General features: G+C 40.6%; 1 protein-coding gene across 2 annotated transcripts in view; it reads right to left on the reverse strand.

Annotated features, from left to right (window-relative positions):
- The window catches only part of LRIG1 (leucine rich repeats and immunoglobulin like domains 1), a 158,855-nt gene extending 137,610 nt beyond the window's left edge, over positions 1–21,245 (reverse strand). Inside the window, exon 1 of one of the 2 annotated variants that reach the window (XM_042451930.1) lies at positions 20,209–21,245. In XM_042451930.1, coding sequence (XP_042307864.1) covers positions 20,209–20,456 — 248 coding nt within the window. In that variant the 5' untranslated portion in view covers positions 20,457–21,245. The remainder of the gene's footprint in view (positions 1–20,208) is intronic. The other variant, XM_042451929.1, reaches the window with a different exon arrangement.
- Positions 21,246–21,490: the final 245 nt, after the last annotated feature.

Consider the following 21,490-nt stretch of genomic DNA (forward strand, 5'->3'; position numbering starts at 1 on the left):
AGAAAACAAAGTCAGGGAAGCTATGCAGTGCCAGCTTTGGTACAGAATGTTTCTGAACTACAGCTTCTAAACTGAAATAACTATGTTTATTATTTATTGTTATAAACCCATATGTGCTTAATCTGCAGGTGTTAAGGCTGAATCCAAAGGGAATATAATCTGCAACCTTAGTTAAGAAAAATTGTTCCCACTTCGTCTCCAAAAAGCTTGTAATCCACTTGTTATTGTTTTAAAAGAAAAAAATATTTTCTATATCTTTAGAGAACATCCTCTCATTATTTCACAATTGCTTAGATACAAATACCACAAACTCATGACTGGTTACAAAAAGAGAGAATGTCTGGCAAAACTTTCAATGATTATTATGTGCTTTACTTACATTTTCTGAAATTCTTCCTATACAGCCAGAACAAATGAAAAGCAAGTACTAGTTGAGTCAGAACCAATGGCTTTTAGTGATACTGAAGATACTACTGTGATATACCTGGTATTTACATTGCTCTGGGCAGTATTTGAGTTGAGGCCTGTTATCTTGCATAACTCCAAGGCAATAAGGAAGATAAACACAATCCAAATTATTTGAGGAAGGACTGATCAAAGCACTGCACTCTAGGCATAACTGAAAAGGAACACCACAAAAAAACAGTGGACCAGGACAAAGGGGTAATATGTGTTGGCATCAAAGATTAAGGCCTTTCTAGAAGAAGAGGAGGAGACTACAGTACTAAACATGGATAAAGCCCATCTGATATCTTGCTACAAATCCAGGTCAGGGACAACAACAAAAAGGCAATTCATAGTTTGATAATAGCAAGGCACTTTTGACATGTTGCAGATAGGAAAAAATGAGGTCTGGGGAACTCTCACACTCCCCATTGCTACACATAATTGGAAGAGCTAAGTGTGGAAACACTAGGAGTTGACACAAATGTGGCTGCACAGCCCTATTTCAAACTTCTGGTTTAGGGGGTACTAACATACGAGTATGAAGAATGAAGAATATTGGCTCAGTTATTAATCAAAATAGAACTGCAGTCAAGAAATCATAAGACTAGGAAGGGCAGATACGAAAGAACTCAACAAGATCCTGAAGACTAAAGATACATTATTGAATACTAAATTAGGATTATCTATACCATCGTATTTCTAATTTCAATGTATGGTTGTGAAACTGGATAAAGAAGAAAGGTGATAGGAAGAGAATCAAATCACTTGAAATGTGGTGCTGGAGAAGAGTTCTGTGGATACCCTGGACTGTTAAGAAGACAAATAAATGAGTTCTAGGGGCAAATCAAGACTGAACTTTCTCTAGAAGCCAAATGACTAAACTAAGACCATCACACTTTGGCCATTTCATGGGACAACATAACTCACTAGAGCTCACTGGGGTATAATGCCTGGCAAGGTAGAAGGCAGGAGGAAAAGAGGATGACCCCATTCCAGGGGGATAAACTCAAGAAAGCCACAGCCCTGAGTTTGCAAAATCTGAGCAGGACTGTTGATGACAAAGTGACCTGGAGGCTTTTTATTCACAGGGTGGTCTTAAGTTGAAATCAACTAGATGGCAGTTAATACCAACAAATGTGGCGTTTTTTTAAAAAAATGACAAATAAATACTGTACCAATACCAATAAATACCAATGAAATGAAGGAAAATAACTTTTAAACATTAACTAAAATTAAAACTTGGTTTTTATTTATTTTATTTTTTTACAATTAGGTAGCTCTCTAAAGACCAGGGTTCGATTCCCAGCTTGGCCATGGAAACCACTAGGTGACCTTGGATCTTAGAGATGTCCCACTTACAGGGTCACCGTGAGTCGAGGATGACTTGAACGCAGTTAACAACAACAAATTATGAAAAGGGATCTGCAGCACCTTTGAAACTAAGTTGTAGCATGAGCTTTCATAGACTCAGTCTAGTTCTTTGGAGTTATTATTTTATCTTAATTTTTCCAGGGTGTTATGTAGGACTGCTGCAGCCCAGTATGACTATAAACTGCTACGTTTTGTTAAATTCTGGCAATGCTGAGAAGAACACAACCCATTACAACATGAGTTGTTTACTTATTTTTAAGCTGATTTAGAAAACATAACCAATGGGGAATAGTGATAGGAGCTAGAGTCAAACATCCTCTATTGGTGGGGGTATACTGCCTATCTGTAACACACAGTCTTGTTCTATTTTGTTTTGAGCAAGGGTGGTTAACACATCTAAAATGGTCTTTACAACTGAATATAGCCTCAAGGGTACTGTACTCACATAAACAAGGAATTTTTAATCAGTCTACAATACTCACACCCTCCAGTACATTCAGTCATATATTCACACCAACAAAGTCAGGCCTTTTAAAGCAGACCTGTGCACAACAATTCTGCTTTCAGTGGCTCAGGCCATCTGGGTTGCATGCAAAATTCCACCCATTTCCAGTTTTGTCCTATTTTTCATTTGCTGGCCAATGAAACCAGCCACTCATGTACATATGTGCATGAAGCAGCAGTGTTTGGACAACTGGAAGACATTTCGGGGGTTATATTTCACAGGGCCTCCAACCAGGCCAGTTTCCTATGATATCCATTTTATTATCCTTGATAGCATTTGCAGACCAACAGTTCCCTGATCTTTTGGGCCTTCTACGGTCTCTTCTTTGTATCAGGAAAGTAAGTGTGTACGTCTGCTGTCCACACAACTGCCACCTTGAAATGTCGGTTAAGCAATGAAGAAAAAGACTCCAGTTTTGTTTTATACAACAAAGTTACAGATGTACCAAAAGAGTATAATACAAAATGCCTGAACCCTATAATTTAAAATAAAAATAAAAAACAGCCCCCACTAAAATACAAAATAATAATCACTCCAATTCTGGCATTAAGAAATGTTTTCAACTACAGGTTGCTACTGAAAGCTCTAAACAATGGAAACATCTTCCCACCTAAAAACATACTACTCAACTGTTTCTTCCCCCATCTCATGCCTTTTGTACCAGCCAAGCCCAATGAAGAATTCTGTAGTACTAGAAAGCCAGCATACTTTGGGGGCAAAATTCTAATTTGTTCTAATAAAAGTATTGCTCACATGTGGAATGCCATATATAACAGACCAGGGATTGGGGATGCATCCTATACATGCTGCTAGATTGCAGATCCCCTCACCATCAGGCAGGTTGGCCAGAGCTGATGTGAGTTATAATCCAACAGTATGCAGATGTTCCTTATTCCTGAATCAGGCATGTGTCTCAAATGGGGGAATTGCTTGGGGCAGGAACTGTCTTTCAGTGCACGTGAACAGGACAAAGACAGCAATGAAGCACATGACTATAGAAAAGTATTTTTATCTTTTGCAGCAGAACAATTTAAGACATATTAGCAATTCATACTGGCTTAGCTTCTTCCCCTCAATGACCTGTATGTTTTCTTAGTACATGATGAGGCAGCACTGAAATTTTGTTTGCATTTTATATGAGGCAGCTCATACAAAAACACAGACATTAATTTAGAGCTGTTCATCATATACTCTTTTCCCCACCCAACTATATGTATAAGTGCTGGCTACAATACTAAGGAGTATTTCACAAACACTGCTTCCTTTACAGATGGTATAATTCAAAGCCATAGCCATGTTAGTCTGCATCAGTATGCTAAGAGATACAGTGGTACCTCGGGATACGAAATACCCAGGTTACGAAATTTTCGGGATACGAAAAAATCCCATAGGGAATCATTGTTCCGGGTTACGAATGTTTTTTCGGGTTACGAAAAAACTTTTGGTGCTTTTTTCGGCTTTTTCGCACGGAATCGCGGCTTTTCCCCATTAGCGCCTATGGCAATTCGGCTTACGAAGGCTTTTCGGGTTACGAAAGCGGCCGCGGAACGAATTAATTTCGTAACCCGAGGCACCACTGTAGTTGATTTTCTGTTTTTAACTGTGGTTTTAACTTGGGTGGTAATAATATTCCAACGTTTTAATTGTATTTTTAAACTCTGTTTTGATCTTGCCTCAATCCAATTGGGAGGTGGGAACATATAAATAAACATCATCATCATCATCATCATCATTATTATTATTATCATCATCTTATAGCACCTTTGAAATTAAATGAGAGAAAGAAGTTGGTAGCATAAGCTTTCATAGACTTAAGTCTACAAAAACTAATGCTACCAACTTCTTTCTCTCATTTAATTTCAAAGGTGCTACAAGATCCCTTTGCATACCTTGTTCCCTTATGTTTCCATTTAAAAAGGCTATCTCTAAATTCACAATCAGGGCTGGAACAGACTGGCAGTAAGGGGCATGGCATTTAGATGACACATGCACCGACTCCGCCCGAAGCCCCATCACACCGCCTTTCCGACCAGACGGCAGGCAGTGGTTGCGGCACTCTGGTGGTGTGGTGTTTATATGCCACACGCTGCAGGAGCGCTGCAAAGCTGCAGTGGTGGTGGAAAAGGCACCTGTTTGCCAGCTCAAAAAGAGTGGCATTTTGCTACCTCTTTTTGAGCCAGCAAATAGCCAGATCAGGGCCACAATGTGCAATTTGCCATGGCCCCAATCTGACGCGCAAAGAGGCAGTGCCACGCTGCCCCTTTAGGGCCGTCTGTTTTGGCCCTCAGTTTCTAGCTCTTAATGCTATGACACAAATCTACTATCTCTCAAAGATACTGCAAGATGCAGAAATTCCAAAGCAGCCTAAGCACAATAGTTCCAGAAGTCAAATGCAGAAGTGCTCATCTTAATCATGTCCCTGTAGAGACTATGGAAGTGCTGTTAGAAGAGCTGTTGTTTCATAAAGAAACTCTCAATTCATTTGCAATGCCAAGACTTTCATATTATGATTTATTTATTCAGATTTCTCAAAGTCAGCAGGGCCACTGCTATCTGCTATCCCAAGGGGTGCTGTTATACAAAAAATATTTTTGTTGCTCTGCTGATATTATAGGATCAAACTAAAATCTGTGTGAAAAGTACCTGTCAGTGACTAGTTACATCCTTATTATTCTAGTCCTCTGCAGTCTCATTCTTTCTTCTGAGAAATTTAGATTTAAAACACATTCAGGGTGGGACCACATGTTCCCTACTTATGTTACTGGTGATGATACAAAAACAAATGAACTTAACATTCAAACTGAGCCTTCCACTGTACTATCACTCTACTGCCAAAACAATTACAAAAAGGGATGAGTGGCCCAAACCAGTTCATTCATAAACAGGTGTGAGGCCCTGGGTCTTTCAGGCATTATATGCACAATCCTTTTTTATAATATTTTAAAAAAACAGTACAGCCAGCATGATGTACAGTTGAACAAGGATTCCAGGAGACTAGTGTTTGAATCCTTTCAATGATTTGTTGTAGCTGATTCTCACAAAGGATCCCAAATTAAGTCCTGAGTTGAAGAAGACACTCTTTTTTTCCTTGTTCTTGTGAGCCTCCAGATCTAAACACACCTAAGGCTGAGCCAAGGAGTTCTCCAACACCCTCACAGTTTCTGGACATCCTTTACATAATACACATTTGTAAGGACTAAAATTAAGACTGTTTTTCCTACAGCAGGGCAGAAATGAGCCATTCAACCATTCTGCTGAATCAAAACATGGTTAGCTTTGTTTAGAATTTTACAGCCTCCCTTATCCCAAATATATCCAAAGAGAAAAAGCCTTATCACTTATTTATCTCATTAATCTCCACAGCAGCAATGGGTATGGGTTAAATTACTCCATCTTTACAAGTGATATCTGAAGAAAAAGAATTACTTAACTAGCCCCTGGACTCTTTAAAATGGAGAACAACAAAGCAAACTTAAAACAGTAGCCTTCATTCCCCCCCCCCCCCCCCTCAAATGCAACACTCAACTCAGTTGGCAATGCCCACAAAAGAGACTTTACTAGCTCAGTTGCTTACTCATATCTTTAAAGTACTGGTTGGCTAAAAATAGGGACAATTCTTGAAAAGATTATTCACCAGATGCCTGTATATTACAGTGGGTAAGAGAAATCACTACTTGAAAACTTGCTATGTGGAACTTCATTTTTCCCTATATATTCTGACCTTTTTATCGCACACGGATCTTTTCCTCATTCCAGAAAGTAGCAGCAGCAAAGCCAGTAAGATGTAATGGTTAGTGTTGGACTGGGACTTGGAAGACACAGATCACAGTTTGCATTTGAGCCATGAAGCCCAATGGTCCAGTTCTCACCTATCTGGCATGGCTGATGTGAGAATAAAAGGGGTGAGGAGCCATGTATGGTGCCTTGAACTAATGAAAGAAAAGGAATATGTCAATGTAACTAATAAACAGGAAGGGGTCATATGAAAGGATATGATATGATACATGATATGACCAACTATGGGTGAGTTTGCAATTCATTGCTTTGAGACCAGTGTTCTGCTAAGGCAATAAATATTAAAATAAATAAGATTTTTTTGTTTTGTTTACCAGGAAGGCTCAAGATTCTAGCATGGAGTGGAGTCAGTGGATCATAAAAAGGCCTCCCAAAGAAGCCCAAGCACTACAGTTCCCCACACTTTACTGAAGCCTTTTCAGTTTGCACAAACTTCTAAATACAGTATATTCATTTAAAGTTTAGAGTGGCAAGCCATTCAGCTGGAAGAAAATAATGTTTCACCATTTAAACAACTCTCTCCCCTCCTCCTCCTCCTCCTTTTTAAAAGCTCCCCTTCCCAGCAGTACAGAACTCTTTCACAGGCTCAAATTAACACATTTACAAGAACAAAGGTATCATGAATTGGGTCTGCATGGGTGAGAACAATTCAGTTCTCAGCTGCCTACAGAGGTGTCCTTCACCTTCACTCCTCCTCCCCCAGCTCTCCATCTTGCAAGCCCTTTCATTCTCCACCTTTCAAACCTCCCCCTTTTTATGTGGTTCTGCATATTAACACACTCTATTGAACCCAGGCTCCCCTTGTACTGTGGGCCTGTGCATTTCAAGATACAATCACCACGGGGAGGGAAAGCCTTGAGCAGTTAAAAGCCACAAAGACTTGCCCAAGAGGCAAGGAGATACTGAAGGTTTTGCTCTGGGGTCCTGAACCCCTTTGGTTTGAATGATGCTATAACAAGAGCTTTTCACTGCGAAAGAAGTAATTATTCTTTTGAAATTGTTGTTAATCCACAGAAAAAGTGCACTAGACTCCTAGCAGGGCCTTTCAACTATGTTTTCCCTCTGTCTGTACAGGCCAGCCCTTGATCCCAAGATCATAGCAAAGGACACTGACTACAACAAGGAAGCCATTAAAGCTTACCCTCTCAGGATCAGCAAAAGGTACCAAAGGACACCAAAACCTGTGAGTGAATCTGAAGGGAGAGGACAAATCATATATGAACTGCATGCATGGTAGCAAGTGAGGCAGCTAATTAAAACAAAAAAGTTACAGCAATGAACATGCTGTAGTGCTGCCCTAATGATCTAATGTATGGAAACTGAATCAAATACAATTTAACTATACTTGTACAAAAATGAATCTAAGACTGGACTTGGACCACAACAATCAGTAACCCAAAACTATGCCTTTGCTCACGCTGAATTGAAACATTCTGGTTTCAAAGATTTCCTCCCACAGAGAACAAGCTCTGGAGTCCATATTAGTGCAACACATTTGTGAGGCCAACCCAAAGGACACAAAAACTGTGCAGGCTTCTGAGATCTCCAGGCCTCTTTATCAAACAAGAAGAAAATGTTATAAAGGACAGGTAGGGAACATGGGGGGGGAGTGGAAAATGCTGACTGGAAGTGAAAAGTTATGCTGTCTGCATGGTCTTGCTCTTGAGCTGAAACTCTAGAGGACTGAAGTTAGAGTGTTGCACCTAAACCTCCTCAGTTGTGCTTGGTGAGTTTCCTCCCACCCTTTGCAATCCTCAGTAAATGTCAACAAGTGTCACAAATTATCACTATGGAACATAGAGAGGCTGCTAGCTGAATAATCAGGATTGAATTACTGTAGAAAGAAACTGAAAGAGCATCATATAGGATGCCTCTTGTGTAATGGTCTAATTAAAAATAATACAGTAATTGTAAGTCGCTCTGATAGCCTTTAGGGCTGAAGGGTGGAGTATAAATACCATAAATAAAAAAATAAAAAAATAAATAACAAGCTCATGTATTTGACTCAAAAATAGCAAGAACCTTAATAGTCTATAACATTTTTACAAATACAAAATGAGGACACAAGAACAGTGTGTGTCAGCAACAATTGGGAGAGGAGGAAAGGGACACCATTCAGTATAGTTCACATATCAGCATTTCCATTCAAACAACAGTGACATGTATACCTATTATTACACATGCTACCGAGCCACGGCTGCACACTTAAGCTGTAATCAAAACCAGACATCCAAGGAACAAGTATAATATAACATGCAAAAGTTACTGGTGTATTCTTGCATAATTAAACTCCATGCCTGAAAGATCTGCAGGGTGCAGTCTTATACATGGCTACCTGGGAATGAGTAAGATTTAACTGAGTGGGGTTTACTTCTGAGTAAACACATACAGGATTGCACTGGCAGCATACCTTTCTTAAATTTAATCACAATCCCTCAGAACTGAGAATCTGCAGTACTGAGAAAATGAAATTAGTTCCAGCCCTTTAAAATCCTTCACTGTATCTTAAATATTTTCAGGGAGGTGTTGTAATTTCACTAGTAAGACACAAGGCATTAGCTGAAGACAGACAGGAATCAATTTTAAAAGGCTCCTGATTTCTCAAAATTAACAAAACAGTATCATCATCTGCTGCTTAGTGGTCACGCCAATATACATGTCCATTGCTGTAAATCAAGAAGAAAGCTCCATTCAGGCTTCCTTGAGTGAAACCAAGAGAAGGTTTTTTTAATGCCTGACTTGAAGGCATGCCTATAAAATAGGTACTCCATTGAACCAATAGTGGTGTCAGTACATTTATATGCGCAAACCCATAACTCACAAAAGAAGTCAACTACACACATTCAGGCATGTTAAAAATGAAAAGTTATTCATCTGGGAGTCATTCACACAAACAGTACCCTATGTGAAGGTGGGGAGGGGGGAGAAAATCAGATAATGCAGTCCTGAAGAACTCAAAAAGAACTATATGAATTTCCCTCCTCTAATAAATGCCACAACCTTACAAACATGTACTTGTACAAGGAAGTTCATCTTTTTGAACTCAGTGGGGCTTGCCTCAGAGAAAAATATGCCAAGAGCCAATCTAAAGGTTTTTCGGTTGCAAAAAGAATTTATTCAACTGATATATGAATTTCTGGATCCTTTAGACAGCAAACAGTACAAATGAGGCACAATATACAGTTCCTGTATCCTATCAGAAACAGACAAGAAGGTTGGGAGGGGAAATAAGGGGCAGGACAGTCACTTCACAAAGCATGCTGTGCTTGGAGTAACTTATCAATGCTAAAATTAAAGGGAGGGGAGAGATGTTTTCACTAGGAAGCAAGAGGGAGGGGGAACGTGGGTAGACACAAAGCCTTATGCTCTTCTCAGTCCTGCTGAGCTATACAACAATCCACTCTTTGGAGATTACAGCTCATTCTCTGTTCCATTCCATTTGTTCAGCAACACTGAATAGGATTTAGGGGTATGAAGCCATAATTGCCAAGCCTGAGTGAGCTGCTTTCACCCTCATTGACAAGCACATCAGCGCACACACATACACACACAGGTTTACTTCCTTAATGGGGCCAGCTTTGGCATCCTGTTTTCCCAAGAAATTTCCTATTTTTTCAGACTTGTAAAGAAGAAGAAGTAAATCTTTCATCAGGTGAAAAGACTGACTAGCAAAGCACTTATTGGCAACATCAATATCCTAGAAATACTTTAATATTTTTTTCCAAAATGTGTTAAAATGCTTCATCACCACTCAAGAAGGTGTTGCCTTATCACACTTATTTCCAAGTGAGCATGGTAGAAGTTTGCACCCTAAGAACCTATAACTCTCCAGACCTTTTGCACTGTTACTCCCATAATCCCTTAAAATTGGCCATACTGCTTGGGGCTTCTGAACATTAAAATCTGAAACATTAGGAGAGCCAGACGTTCCCTACTTAGGCTCAGCAGATCTGACCAAAGGCCTAAAAAAGTTCTCCCCCTCTTCCTTTCAGGAGATGCACAGGGCACTGTGGCCTCAAGAGTGTTAGTGACTTAAATTGTGCTACACATGAGGAGCAAATTTTGTGGAAATTCTGCAATGACTGTAAACATCTGATAGTTGCACATATAGCATTCCACCTGTAGAACCATTATGCTTGCAGCAGTTCATTAAAGTTCGAGTATGCACTGTACACTGGCCAATTATTCACATCCATTATGCTGCACTGGTATTCAATATAGCGCTGCCATAGTGCAAACAACCACTAATGCATATTTATGCTATGCTGAAATGATGCAGAAACTTTGTCACTGAAGACTGACATACTCCAATGCCCACCCAAAGAATCCAGTTGCCAGACGTATGGGAGTTGGGATCATGTGCCTCCTCAGATGTTGTTGGGATGCAGCTCCCAGCAATCTTCGCCATACTATGCTGGCAAAGGCTGGTGGGAGTTGCATGGGTGCATTTTGTCCTCTCTTGAGATATAGACTCTGAAGATTAAAGATTCATTTTTGTTCATTATGATGAATAGGTTACTGAGTACAGTGGTACCTCGGGATACGAAATGATCGGGTTACGAAATTTCCGGGATACGAAAAAGTTGGATTGGCAAAAACTGTTTCGGGTTACGAAATATTTTTCGGGTTACGAAATTCATTTCGGCGCGAAATTCAAATGCTGCAAAGTGCAGCTATAGGCTTTCCAGTGCTAACGGAAAGCCTTTTCGGGTTACGAAATTTTCGGGTTACGAAAGGAATGGCGGAACGAATTAATTTCGTAACCCGAGGCACCACTATACATGGGTGTATGTAATTTCTGCACTATTTCTACAACCTAACTTCCAGTGGACCAGCTTCAAAATATTGTCCCTTGAGTGACTCCAGCAAACCATCCTCTATTTTAGGGAAGAAGTTCATATTTCTTCCACACTTATACACAAATGGCCACGAAAAAGGAGAGAACAGGATTTTACAGTTTAAAAAAACTGCAGTCAAATAGGGAGCTGGATCTGTAATTGCCATTTTGATGTTCTCCACACTTTGCACCTGGCATCTGTAGGCAGTAAGCATTTTGTTTCCTATGCTCTGCTGTCAAGTTTTACACTGCGGATAATATTCTAATGTAAATCACGCTTCAGACATTTTATATCTTTTGATGTCTATCTTAACTTCAAAGCCAGGCACCAAGAAAGAAAAAAGGGGGGAGCCCCAAACTCCTGGCTAGATTTAGCTCCTCTTTTACTCTGCCAAACACACACACACACAGCTGTTTTCCCTTCTTCCCAACCACACAGAATGACGTTCAGTTTCTGAACTGAATTGAATCTGAGTGCAATGCAAGTCATACAAAGTAGTTGAAAGTTCAAGTAGTCTTATGTAACCACTGTTACAAAGAGTAAAGAAAAAAGGAAGACCAGTCCTTTCACAGGCATAAGTACCGTCCCTCTATGGACAGTCTTTGAAAAAAAAAATCCTATACAGGTTAGCTAAAATTATATTCTTGAACCACCCACAAAAAATCAATATGTATTTCTAGTAAATCTTTTTTTTAAATCCTTTAAACTCTCTAGGAGGTCTTGGCAACAATACAACAAGTAATTCATAAGATGCAAGTGTTAACACTGAAAGCATTTGCTAGAATTTACAAAAATGTAACTTCAAAGTTGATTCTATAGTTGTCACAAGGCATCAAATCTATGTTTACAGTATTACTGTAATAGTAATCTTTCTAGGAAATGAAAGTTTTGTTGTGGACAGGTTATCTGCATTCAAGCCTATTCCAGTGCTGTCACTTGTTTATATTTCTGATATGTATCTTAAGCTGTTGCTAACAGCAGACAAGGTGATCTAGAAACGCCATAACTAACTGTCCGTTTTTATATCACCCAAATTTTTTTCATGTAGATAAATTCTGGCAATAAAAAGGTTGGGAAGAAAAAGGAATTTATCAAATTAAAGATCTCTTTAAGAATAATAAACTCAAATCAATTGAAGACTTAGCATCATCTCTAGATCCATTATCGATTTTGTAGTTTCAATTTATGCAAATAAAAACTTTCTCTTCTAGCTTGCTCAAGAAAGGGGAAAGTTTGAGATCTATGACTCCCTTTAAAAATTTGTGCAATGACCACATATATAATCTTATCTTGACCAACTCCTATCAGGATACCATATTTACTAAAACAATGTGGGAAAGTGAACTGAATATATCAATTTCAGATTCAGATTGGTATGCTATTTGGTCATCTATTGTATTGAAGTCAAGATCAGCTTTAACCAGAGAGAACTTTCTAAAGCTAGTACATAGATGGTATTTAACTCCTATTAGAAAATCACAGGTGATAAATTCTATATCACCCCTTTGTTGGAGAGGTTGTCCAGTCTTAGGGACTTATATTCACATGTGGTTAGACTGTTTTAAAATTAACCACTTCTGGCATGACGTGATCAACCAAATTGCTTCAATTACAAAACAAAAAATAATCTTTTGCCCAGCCCTTTTGTTATTTTCAATATACACAAGTAATAAATCCTTAAAAAAATAGGATCTCTTTTTTTTTTTGACAACTGCTTGATGAGAAGTGGCTAAAAATTGGAAAGCAGGTTTTGTATCCCTGGATAGCTGGTGGGAAAGAGTTTGGGATCAATGGCTTATGGAGAAATTATCAGAAAATATGAAATATAACTCAAAACAACAAAATCAAAGACCCTTTCAGGAAAAATGGTCTCACCTTACAGATTATATTAATACAAATTTTATATCCGTTTCTCCTCCATCTAGACACTGTTCTCTATGGTCAGATTAAATAATTTGAATTGTGTAAAACCTTAAGAAGGAATACCTCATTAATTTTAATAAGGAAGGATTTTCAATTATTTGAAATTCTTTATACCATTGTCTTATGATTGTAAGATATATATATATATATATAGCAGCCCTATCTTTCATTTACAGATGTATACTTTTAAGAATCCTAAGTACATTTAGTCAAAAGCCAGTCTCAGGGAATTCAATCAGGCTGCTTCACAATAAGCACCCTAAAGGTTGCACTGCATGTCATGTTTAGGCTTCCAAGAACAGGAAAACAAGTCTCCTTAAACTTAACAGGCATGTGTCTGAAAGGAGATGTTCCTCTCCTTTATCCAATTATCCCAAGAAGTTAAAGACAAACCTGTGTATCCTTAATTCTCCACCTGAAAATTTTGCCCATGAGCTGGAAACTTATAAGAGCACCTGAGAGCACAGAAAACCAATGGAAAAACATTAGACTGATTGTTTTCATATCTTTCCATGCCTTCTTTAAGACACATCATAATTCACTCATATTAATCTGTTTTGCCACATGTCAAAGCTGTGCACAGGTTTTGATTCTCCCACATGCGGAAATAATATTCAGAATTCAAAGTTTCAAAACTTTTATTTCTTTATTTAAAAGAAAGATTCTAGTCCTTATGGCTGTAGAGTGGCTTGAAAATGTACACAAGGTCCAGCAAGGTCCCAGAAGATGAAACAAAAGTAGTTGGGGAGGTAGTGTATGACTTCCAGCAGGTGGGAAATCAGTGCCCTCTATAGTACTTTTATCAATCCAATCTCCATGACAAAGAGAATAAGGAAGACAGACACAAAATTCAGTATTTGGGTATTTGTTTGTTTCTTGTGCAGAATAAAGCCCTCCTTAGAACCCAGGAGATTTATCTTTGATTTATTAAAGGCCTATTCCAGTGCTATCACTTGTACTCCCAGTATGGCTTGGCTGAGAACAAAACTCAAAAGATGCAGAAGTGCAAAAGCACCCTGCTGGGGTGTATGCTCCATACAACTGGCCCATGTTTGGAGAATCTTCCAAATACAGTATGAACCTGCATATATAGACACACTGTCACCTCTGCACAATGGTTGAAATATTCCAAGTGGGCCTAAGACAACATGGTTCAAACTCCACACTGGAAGACAAGACCCTATAAAAAGTGACGAAGGCCCCATACAGACAGGCCAAAATAAAGCTGCTTCAGGTCGCTTTGGAGGTATGCTGCTTAAATGATGCATGCGTCTTATGAGTCTGGAAGTCACGCCAAAGCCATGCTCCACTCCTAAGGACTGAAGCATGGTTTTGGCACGGCTTCCGGACTCTTAGGATGCATGCATCATTTAAACAACAGATCTCTAAAGTGACCCGAAGCAGCTTTATTTTGGCCTGTCTGTATGGGCCCAATGACATTTTGTAATTTCCAGTAAGATAACAGAAAATAAATGACTTAACAAATGGATATTTGGATTTTAACAGAACTTTGCATTTGCACATTCACAAAGATTACTGTAAAATCCATCTCAGACACAAGGTGCCAATAGGCCATTTTATAAAATTGAACTGTTTATCTACTTGGAACAAGATAAACACTGTTCAGAACATTTTGAATTCAAGACCACTGTGTTAATTTTTTATGGACCAAGCTGACAATGAGAAATCATAGTAAAAAAAATTGGACAGTTTTAGGATGGAGAGCAAAGAGAACTGAGGTAAAATTACTTTTGGTCACTTTTACTTAAAGTACTAGAGTATTTCCCTCCTCAAGGCACCAGATTCTGTCTGATCTTCTAAGTAAGGCCAGCTGTTGCTAGTACTTGGATGGGAAACCACCAAAAAATGCCAGGTGCTGTAGGCTATATTTCAAAAGAAGGAACTGGCAAAGTCACCTGTGAGTATTCCTTGCCTAGGAAAACCCTACAAAATTCATGGGGTCACCATAAGTTTATAAACAACATGAAGGCACATACATGCACACTCAAATATAATTCAGTTCTAAATATGAAGCTTTAGAATAGACAACATTCTGACAATCCATTAGTCAGGAAATATTTTTTTTAATTGTAAAGTTACCAACTAACTATCTCTACTGTACATTTCAGGGTAGAAAATTACTATTAATATAGCCACAAATCCTAAGGCTGAGACTATACACAGCTATTTCAAGGAAGATCAAAATCCTGTGAAACCTTGAAAACCAATACATTTCATGTCCAGAACAGAACTTGGAAAAAGTATTCTGGACTACAACTCCCACAGTTTCCCCAACCAGCGTGGGGTATTCTGGGGTTTGAGGTCCAAAAAGATAACTGTCCCAACTTCTAGGCTACGGTCTACTTTGTTAAAGGCAGACTGGTCTAGAGAGTTTTTATACCTCTTCATGACCCTGACAGACTGACTTCAGCCTATAAAGCTCAGGCCACAATTAAGATTTTGGGCTTCTAGAAGGCACAGGACTTGCTACAACAGGCCAGCATAGATAACTTTCTCAGAAAAATACAGAAATGTGTAAGCTGCCTTTAGCACTCACTAGGTATGTGGTTTCATACAGCAGTTAATATGAAAATAACGAAATAAACATTGCCTCACTAAAAAAGAAAAGTCCTCCATGCATTACAGAGATTACAGCTATTTGATCAAATGAAAACACAAGATTTAACACCACTGGCAACATATTACCAATACTGCAATTAGTCTCAAATGCAGCAGGCATATAATGTGTCATCTAGTGGTGATGTTAGCTCTAAAATGCTTAAGCTCTTAAGTGATACACTTGTGAAAAAGAATAGTTCAGGTTTCCAGAAGGAAAACCCTTTTAATAAAAAGTTTTAGCAAAGTAGAAGAACTAACTGTAATAACAATCGATGAGTGATCACCCTTGTGTTTAACACAGACAAAAGTTCAGCTTTGGAAATCTGTAGCAGCTGGACGTGGCTGTAAGTGAAATTTAAACATACAACAACCCTTTCTTTAACAACAGAACCCCAGGCCTTTACATACATGTTGGGCACAGTTGTCGCTAGCTCTCAAGAGAATGTAATAATTGTGGTGGCAAAGATAAGTTACACCCTCAGGACTAGCAGTTCAATTATAATTATGTTAACCTATATTAAACTGCACACTGAAACAGCAGTCAGGTTAGGTATAAAAATCAGACAAATTAATTCAACTTGTCTTGCCCTTCACATTCTCACATAAGGGGAATTTATATAAACAGATGTTTGTATAAAATAAACAGCAATCCAACAAGTTGGAGAATACTGCCCAAGAACATGAACTGAAGGTAACAACATCAATCCTTCAGCCATCATTCTTTTTTTCCTGACAAACCCAGATTTTTGTAACATCAGTACTTCCAGGTCTGTTTGGGTTTTGCACTCTCAACTGTTGATTTTTCCATATCTTTTATTTTGATTTTTGACTGATACATTGACTTACACTTTAAAGCATCTGGGCATATGATACCTGTACACATATGTTTATGCTGATCTGCAATGTGGTGGCCATATGCCAAATGAATGGATTTTTGTCCAAATTCTCTTTCTTAGGTTGCCTGTACATTTCATTCTATATAAATGTGTCCTATTCTGTTAAACTAATGCTGATGTTTCTCAGATTACAATGTATGGTAAACCACTCTAACATCTTTAAGCAGAAGACCAGACTCAATTTATGCAAACATTTAACTCAGATTGCTCTTTACTAAAAGCCTTTTGCAATGAGTGGGCACTAGTTACTGGGACAAAGTAATGCTGCATGAAAGAATACCTTTTCCAGATACAATTCTTTAATTCAAATAAATCTACTTTCTGACAATCTAAAAAAGCTACATACAAACTTTAAATTTTAGGTAGACTGCTTATTTGCAGGTAATCATTAATACTCTCAAACCTTCTGACTACTGAGTCAGAAGTGTGTGACAGTATGATTACATTTTACAATGACACCAAATAAGTGGTACTGGAGTCAAAGGGAAATAATCCCACCTGTAACCAATTATGGGGACCTGAAGGCAAAAATTAGTGAATACCTTTCAGCTAGATGCCAGCCCCAGGTTGTTTTTAAACACATGTTAATACTTCATGCTCAAGTTGGCCACATGGGTGCCAATTCAAAAAATTTAGTGGGAGTCCCTCACAACTGTTCCCACAGATAACAAGGGCCTAGTGTGCAGCAACCAAAAAGGAGCAACCAAAGTGGCCTACATCTGCAAACTATTTTGCCGGGGCAAGGGGGGGATCCATAATTTTAGTGTTCCCTACTTTGGAGTGCAAAAAACAGAAAGAAGCAAGTCAAACAAGATGTGAGATTATTCTTTGTCCTGAAGAAGTAAACAGCACCCTTTTATTCATTCCAACTTTCACTATTGAATTAGAGGAGAAACATGAGAGGTAATCTCAGGGAGACCTGGAAAAATAAAAGTCTAAGAGCTTTTTCAGAGTATCTTTATGCAAGCATAAACCAATTTTAAAAGTTCATTATCCCAACTATTGATTGGTGCGAGGATGTTTTATAAGTAGCAACACACATAGTACAAGACAACACAGCAACTGTTTATACAGTGCTTGGTACATAAAACCAACATTCAAGTGCTTCAGGGTCTGTCAGCATTATGTCTGTGCCATTCACTTGCAATTCCCAACTTCCTGATCTTCTTCACAGACAAACTAGATAATATACAACAGGAACTCTTTCTGGGATCCAAAGGTGGGTTTCAACAGGGGAGAGGGTAACTATACATTAATTTTTCTCATAACCCATAGAAATTGTAATTGTCAGGTTTGACAAGTTGAAGTATTTTTTAAACAAATTAAAAATCTGCACGATCAACTCAGTCACTATCTTGATGTTTTAATTCTTTGGGTCTGAGAACTCCTACAAAAATGCAGGCAGGCAGTTTTAAACCTGGATGAAGCTAGGTCTTACAGGAAAGGAAAAACTATGGTATAGGGATATAGGATCTTTAGAGAATACAGATGTCAATTAACCAACAGAAGGCCATGTGCCAGATTTCACACGTGTTGTGATGGTTTTTAAAAAATCCTCTTCCCCTCCCCAGCCATGAATTCAATTAGAATACTGCTAATAAGTTCATTCTGTACAATTTTTGAAATAAGATGAAAGTTGCTAAACAAAGATTGGATGGACAGTTTTCAGGACTGCTTTAGTTGTGTATTACATGCCAGAGGGCTGTACCCTTGTGGTCCCTTCTACAACTTTTAAGATCCTGTTATTCTAAATCGCTCATTCACAAACTGGTGAATCCAGAAAGATGAAATCTGTTTAGAAGGAAGGCAATTTCTCAGTGCCCCAGGGTGGCACGATTCCCATAAAACTACTCACAGGATGCAATGCTGCTGCCCCTTTAAAAAGGCTCCACATCTTATTCTGTAGGAAATCTCTCACTACAAGGGGGCATGAGCAGCCTCCTATTCCCATGGGGAACTCTCCGCAAGGATATGAGAACTCTCTACCCCCAAAGGGATCTCACTCCAGGGTTAGTTGCTCAGCAACTAGCTACAACTAGATCTTCTCAATGAAGGGGAAACTGAAGATTAATCACAGCCTGCAGAAAAAGCAGGAGGAGGAGGAGGAGAAAGGGGTTGGAAAATGCAAGAAAAAAAGAAAGAGGAAGGAAGTTTCTTGTTGTGTTGTGAATTTCAATTGACATTCTCACACACATCTGGCTTCTATAGGTCTGTCTGGACTCTCAAATCCACCCCATGCATCTGAAGAAGTAAGCTCAAGTCTACAAAAGCTTCTGCTACCAGCTTCTTTCTTTCACTTAGTCTCAAAGATGCTACAAGATCCCTTTTGTTGTATGCCTTCAAGTTGTGTCTGACGTATGGCAACCCTAAGGCGAACCCTGTCAGCACCACCGTGGGGTAATGGCTTGACTGCTGGAATATGACTCTGGAGACCAGGGTTTGATTCCCAGCTCACCCATAAAACCCACTGGGTGCCCTTGGGCAAGTCACACACTCTCAGCCTCAGGGGAAGGCAATGGCAAACCTCCTCTGAACAAATCTTGCCAAGAAAAACCCATGAAATGGTTGCCTTAGGTTCACCCTAAGTCAGAAATTACTTGAAGCCATACGACACATACACACACAGGTGGACCCTATCATAGGGTACTGTTACCTAAGTAAATTGAAACCTCCAAACCTCTTCTGAAGAAATCTGCCCCCCCCTCAAAAAAACAAACCTAAAGCATACAACACAGAGAGAGAGAGACAGACACACAAGGCAAACCCTATCATGGGATACTGTTATTATGGAAAATCCCCTCTGAAGAAACTTGCCAAGAAAACCCTTAGGGCTACCATAAATCAAAAACGACTTGGAGGCACACAGCAACAACAAAGAGGAGGGCAACAGCAAACCTCTTCTGAAGAAACCTACCAAGAAAACCCTGTGGTCACCATAAGTTGGGAACGACTTGAAAGCACACAACCCACAAGCAAGGCGAACCCTATCATGGGCACTGTTATTTAACTATGCGCAGAAGATGGCTCAAGCATAAAAACCGTGATCCTGGGCAACTCACACTCTCTCAGCCTCAGAGGACAGCCATGGCAAACCTCCTCTGAAGAAAATGTGCCAAGAAAACCCACCTTACAGTCACCAGAAAAGACTTGAAGGCACACAATATACCAGGCAAACCCTATCCTGGGGTACTGTTACTTAAGTGCAGAGGATGGCAAGGGCAAAATCCCTCTGAAGAAACCTGCCAAGAACGCCTAGGACAGGTTTGCCCTTGTTGCTGTGTGCCTTCAAGTCATTTCCAACTTATGGCAACCCTCAGGTGAGCCTGTCATGGGGGCTTCTTGGCAGGATCTGTTCAGGGGTGCTGTGCCATTGCCCTCCCCTGAGGCTGAGAGGGTGTGTGTTGCCCAAGATCCCCCAGTGGGTTTCATGACCAGCCTAGGACCTGAAATCCAGTCTTCAGGTAGTGCAACACTCAAATCATTACACAACCCTGGTGGGCCTCACAGGGTTTGCCTTAGGGTCACTGTCAGTCAGAAATGACTTGAAGGCACACAACAACAACAACAACAAAAGGGCTTTTATAGCCCCCTTTGCTTTCCTAGAGTTGACCTAGACTTCCTCAGATGCATCACCGCAGAGGGACCTTGCAGCACCTTTGCAAACTGAAAGAAAGGAGTTGTTGGTAGCATGAGCTTTGCTAGAGTTGTGGCCCCTTCTTCCCCAGATGCCTGGGGTGGAGTGGAGAGAGGCAGGGAGCCAGAGGGCTCTAAAAGGACAGCCACCCCCACCGCCCTCAGCCCTGGCCAGACTTACAGGTAAACCGCCCAGGTGGGCATCTCCAGGGGAAGCTGCTCCAAGCCCCGGTCGCTGCAGTCCAGGAGCCCCCCGCTGCAGGCGCAGTCCCAGGGGCAGGGGCGCCCTCCCTCCTCCTCCTGCTCCTCTTCCAGGCAGGAGCCCAGGCCAAAGAGGAGCAAGCAGCCCAGGAGCCCCAGCAGCAGCAGAGTCCGAAAGCCACCTCCAAAGGCAGGGCAGGAGGACCCCAACTTCCCCAGCACCGCCATTTTGTCTCTTCCTGGGAGCCAAGGGAGGGAGGGGGGCAGTAGAAGCCAAGCCAAAACACGAAGCCTCCCAGGGGACGGGGTCCCACGAAGTGGTCTCCCCCAAAAACAGTTCTCCCCCAAAATATTTTCTGGGCACCCCAATATATCTATATATATCTATATCTATATATCTCCGCCCCTCAGTCTTGTCGGTTAGAGACCATGGCAGTTTCTTCCAAGGAGCCCAACTTCCTTCCTTCCTTCTCTTTTTGGGAGCCCTTTGCGGAGGAGAAGGAAAACAAAGCCAATAAAGGCAAGGCTCCTCCTCCACAGGAACCACAAACGACGAAGCCGTTGTCCAGTCAAGTCCTTGGCACTGGAGGGGGGCTCCTCTTGGAAGTCCTTGCGTGTCTCTCTCTCTGCACGTGGGGATGCTGCGTGGCTGGACCTGGGTCAGCCCAGGAAAGTTCCCTTCCCCTCCTCCTTCCTCCGAGGCTCCTCAGGCAGAGTCCCCCCCCCTCTCTCTCTCTCTCTCTCTCTCTCTCTGCTGGAAGGAGCTAGGCCCTCCTCCTCCTCCTCAGACACCTTTCTCTCTCCTTTCCTTTCCTTTTTGGCCAAGCTCTGCTTTATGATCTCCGCCTCCACAACTTTCCCCTTCTTGGCTTCTCCTCCTCCCTTTCCCCGCCTCTCCTCCTTCGGCCCTCACTACTAGCCCCCTGGAGGACAAGGCGCAACAAGGCAGCAGACACCAAAATGGAGGACGTTGGAGGAGGAGAAGGTTCTCGGCATATAAAAGATCTCGACAGACACTCTTCTCGAAGCGCAAAGGCCTCCTTCTCTCAACTCATGCTCAGAATGGAAGGCCTCTTGTAAAAGGAGGACAAGGCACTGGAATAGAAGTGTGAATGCATATTGCTCAAGCCATGCTTTGGGAATTCCTCCTGGACGGAAGGCAGGAATGTAGGACTGGAGAAGGAGGGGCTGGTGACGCTGGCTGCGGCGGGGGGCCGGTTGTGGCTCAGCTTCTGCCCGGCCACTTCGATTCCCATGACACT

The sequence above is a fragment of the Sceloporus undulatus genome, chromosome 2 (assembly GCF_019175285.1).
Source record: "Sceloporus undulatus isolate JIND9_A2432 ecotype Alabama chromosome 2, SceUnd_v1.1, whole genome shotgun sequence".
Taxonomy (NCBI): Eukaryota; Metazoa; Chordata; class Lepidosauria; order Squamata; family Phrynosomatidae; genus Sceloporus; species Sceloporus undulatus.